The sequence below is a fragment of the Eptatretus burgeri genome, chromosome 5 (assembly GCF_056783735.1).
Source record: "Eptatretus burgeri isolate ZD-2024b chromosome 5, Ebu_testis_v1, whole genome shotgun sequence".
In the NCBI taxonomy this organism is placed as follows: domain Eukaryota; kingdom Metazoa; phylum Chordata; class Myxini; order Myxiniformes; family Myxinidae; genus Eptatretus; species Eptatretus burgeri.
Genome location: NC_140965.1, coordinates 21,755,016 through 21,756,868, shown reverse-complemented (window position 1 = coordinate 21,756,868; position 1,853 = coordinate 21,755,016). Strand labels below are relative to the sequence as shown.

General features: G+C 44.1%; 1 protein-coding gene across 1 annotated transcript in view; it reads left to right on the top strand.

The window, feature by feature from the left end:
• The first annotated feature begins 554 nt into the window (after window positions 1-554).
• LOC147026037 (uncharacterized) overlaps window positions 555-1,853 on the top strand; it is a 76,963-nt gene continuing 75,664 nt past the window's right edge. Inside the window, exons 1-2 of the mRNA XM_085883566.1 lie at window positions 555-750; window positions 1,063-1,184. Coding sequence (XP_085739692.1) covers window positions 555-750; window positions 1,063-1,184 — 318 coding nt within the window. The remainder of the gene's footprint in view (window positions 751-1,062; window positions 1,185-1,853) is intronic.

Here is a 1,853-nt window from a genome sequence, read left to right as displayed (position 1 = left end):
ATAATGCTCCAATCACTTCTAAACAAATTGAACAATGGACAAATGTGGACCCGACCCTTTCTATGGTCAAACAATGTGTTATCAGTGGCAAATGGTCAACTGTACCTGATGAATTCCACGACAAATTGAGGCCATACCTTGCTCGTAAAAATGAGTTGTCTTTACATTCTGGTTGCCTGCTGTGGGGCAGTAGGGTCAGTGTACTGCCCAAAGGTCAAAACAAGGTGTGTGATGAGCCACATGAATCATATCCAGGGATTGTAACCATGAAGTCAATTGCCAGGAGCCATGTTTGATGGACGGGTATAGATGAAAACCAAGAGAGCTATGTTCGCCATTGCTCTGTGTGTCAGGCCACTGCCCTGAACTCACCTGAGGCACCGCTTTACATGTGGTCCTGGCCATCTAAACCATGTTCTCGAATTCACATCGATTACGCAGGTCCATTCTTCGGGAAGATGTTTTTGGTTGTTATCGATGCTCATTCAAAGTGGATTGAATGTTTAGCCTTATCATCCTGTACTTGCGAAATCACGGTTGAAAGTTTACGTGCCATGTTTGCCACTCATGGTTTTCCAGATTGTGTAGTTTGTGATAATGGCTCATGTTTCACCAGTGCTGTGTTTCAGGATTTCTGGAAACAAAATGGTGTCAAGCACTATCACAGTGCTCCCTTCAAACCTGCTTCGAATGATCAGGCTGAAAGAGCTGTCCAGGTGATCAAGAATGGTCTCAAAAAGGCAAATGACGGTTCTTCTCTGTAAACCAAGTTATCACGTTTGTTATTTACATATAGGACACGTCCGCACACAACCACTGGACGCACACCCGCAGAAATGATGTTTGGTCGAATGCTAAAGACAAGCTTAGATCTGATTCATCCGAATGATTCGTCCAGGGTTGCGGACCACCAGTTTAAACAGAAGTGGTACCATGATAGGACCTCAGTTCCACGTGCCATCAATGTGTTCGATCCTGTTTTTGTGCTGAATCCCGGCCGTGGATCTAAATGGCTCACTGGTCATGTTATAAATCGAATTGGCAACTCTTTATTTGTTGTAGAACTGTCCAATGGACATTCAGTACGTAAACAGATTGACCAGATCCGCTTGAGGCATTGTGACCCCAATCCTCCAAACTATATTCAGCCCTTTGAGGGTGATTCCCTGGTGTCTGTGCTGATTGTGAGCCAAGTGCCTGAGCCCACTGAGTCGGAGCTGTGAGGAGTGCTATGTTATGGTCACATCCGATCCATACTTAATACATATATATTCGTTAGATGTAGGGATTCGAACCCACTTTTAAAATACTCTGTAAAACTCTCTGTCTTTCAGTGGCACGGTGTCCCAGCAAGTCAATCCACCCGATGCCCTCTAAAGACGCAGGCTGTGTTATTTCAGTGATAGCAACCCAAGGAAAACGTTATCTCGGTTCTCCTAAGCATTCCAATCTTGGGCCTTTGGTTAGGTTAAAATGGTCATAGCCTGTAAATGCTGTCAGGTAGTCCATCATTAGCACAGGGCTGCACCTGACTGCACAACCCACATTCCACTTCTGAGAAACTAATAAAGCTGGGTTCATTCACTGTGACGAGGGCTGGGCTCTCACTGTGATACCAAAGCCAGACCTGTCTTTCTCTTTAGATTTATGTGAACTTAAAAGGGATTTCTGTTTGTCCTGCAACCATCCCACAGTGATAAAACTTTTGTACATGGGAGAGGGACGACTGTTAGGCCCTGAAAAATGAGGTCTTGTCACACCAATTAGGGTTAAAGTATAACCAGAAATAGATTGGAATTAGAGATAGATTGCATATAAGGGAGAGTTTTTTGAATGTAAAACTCAGTTTGGTT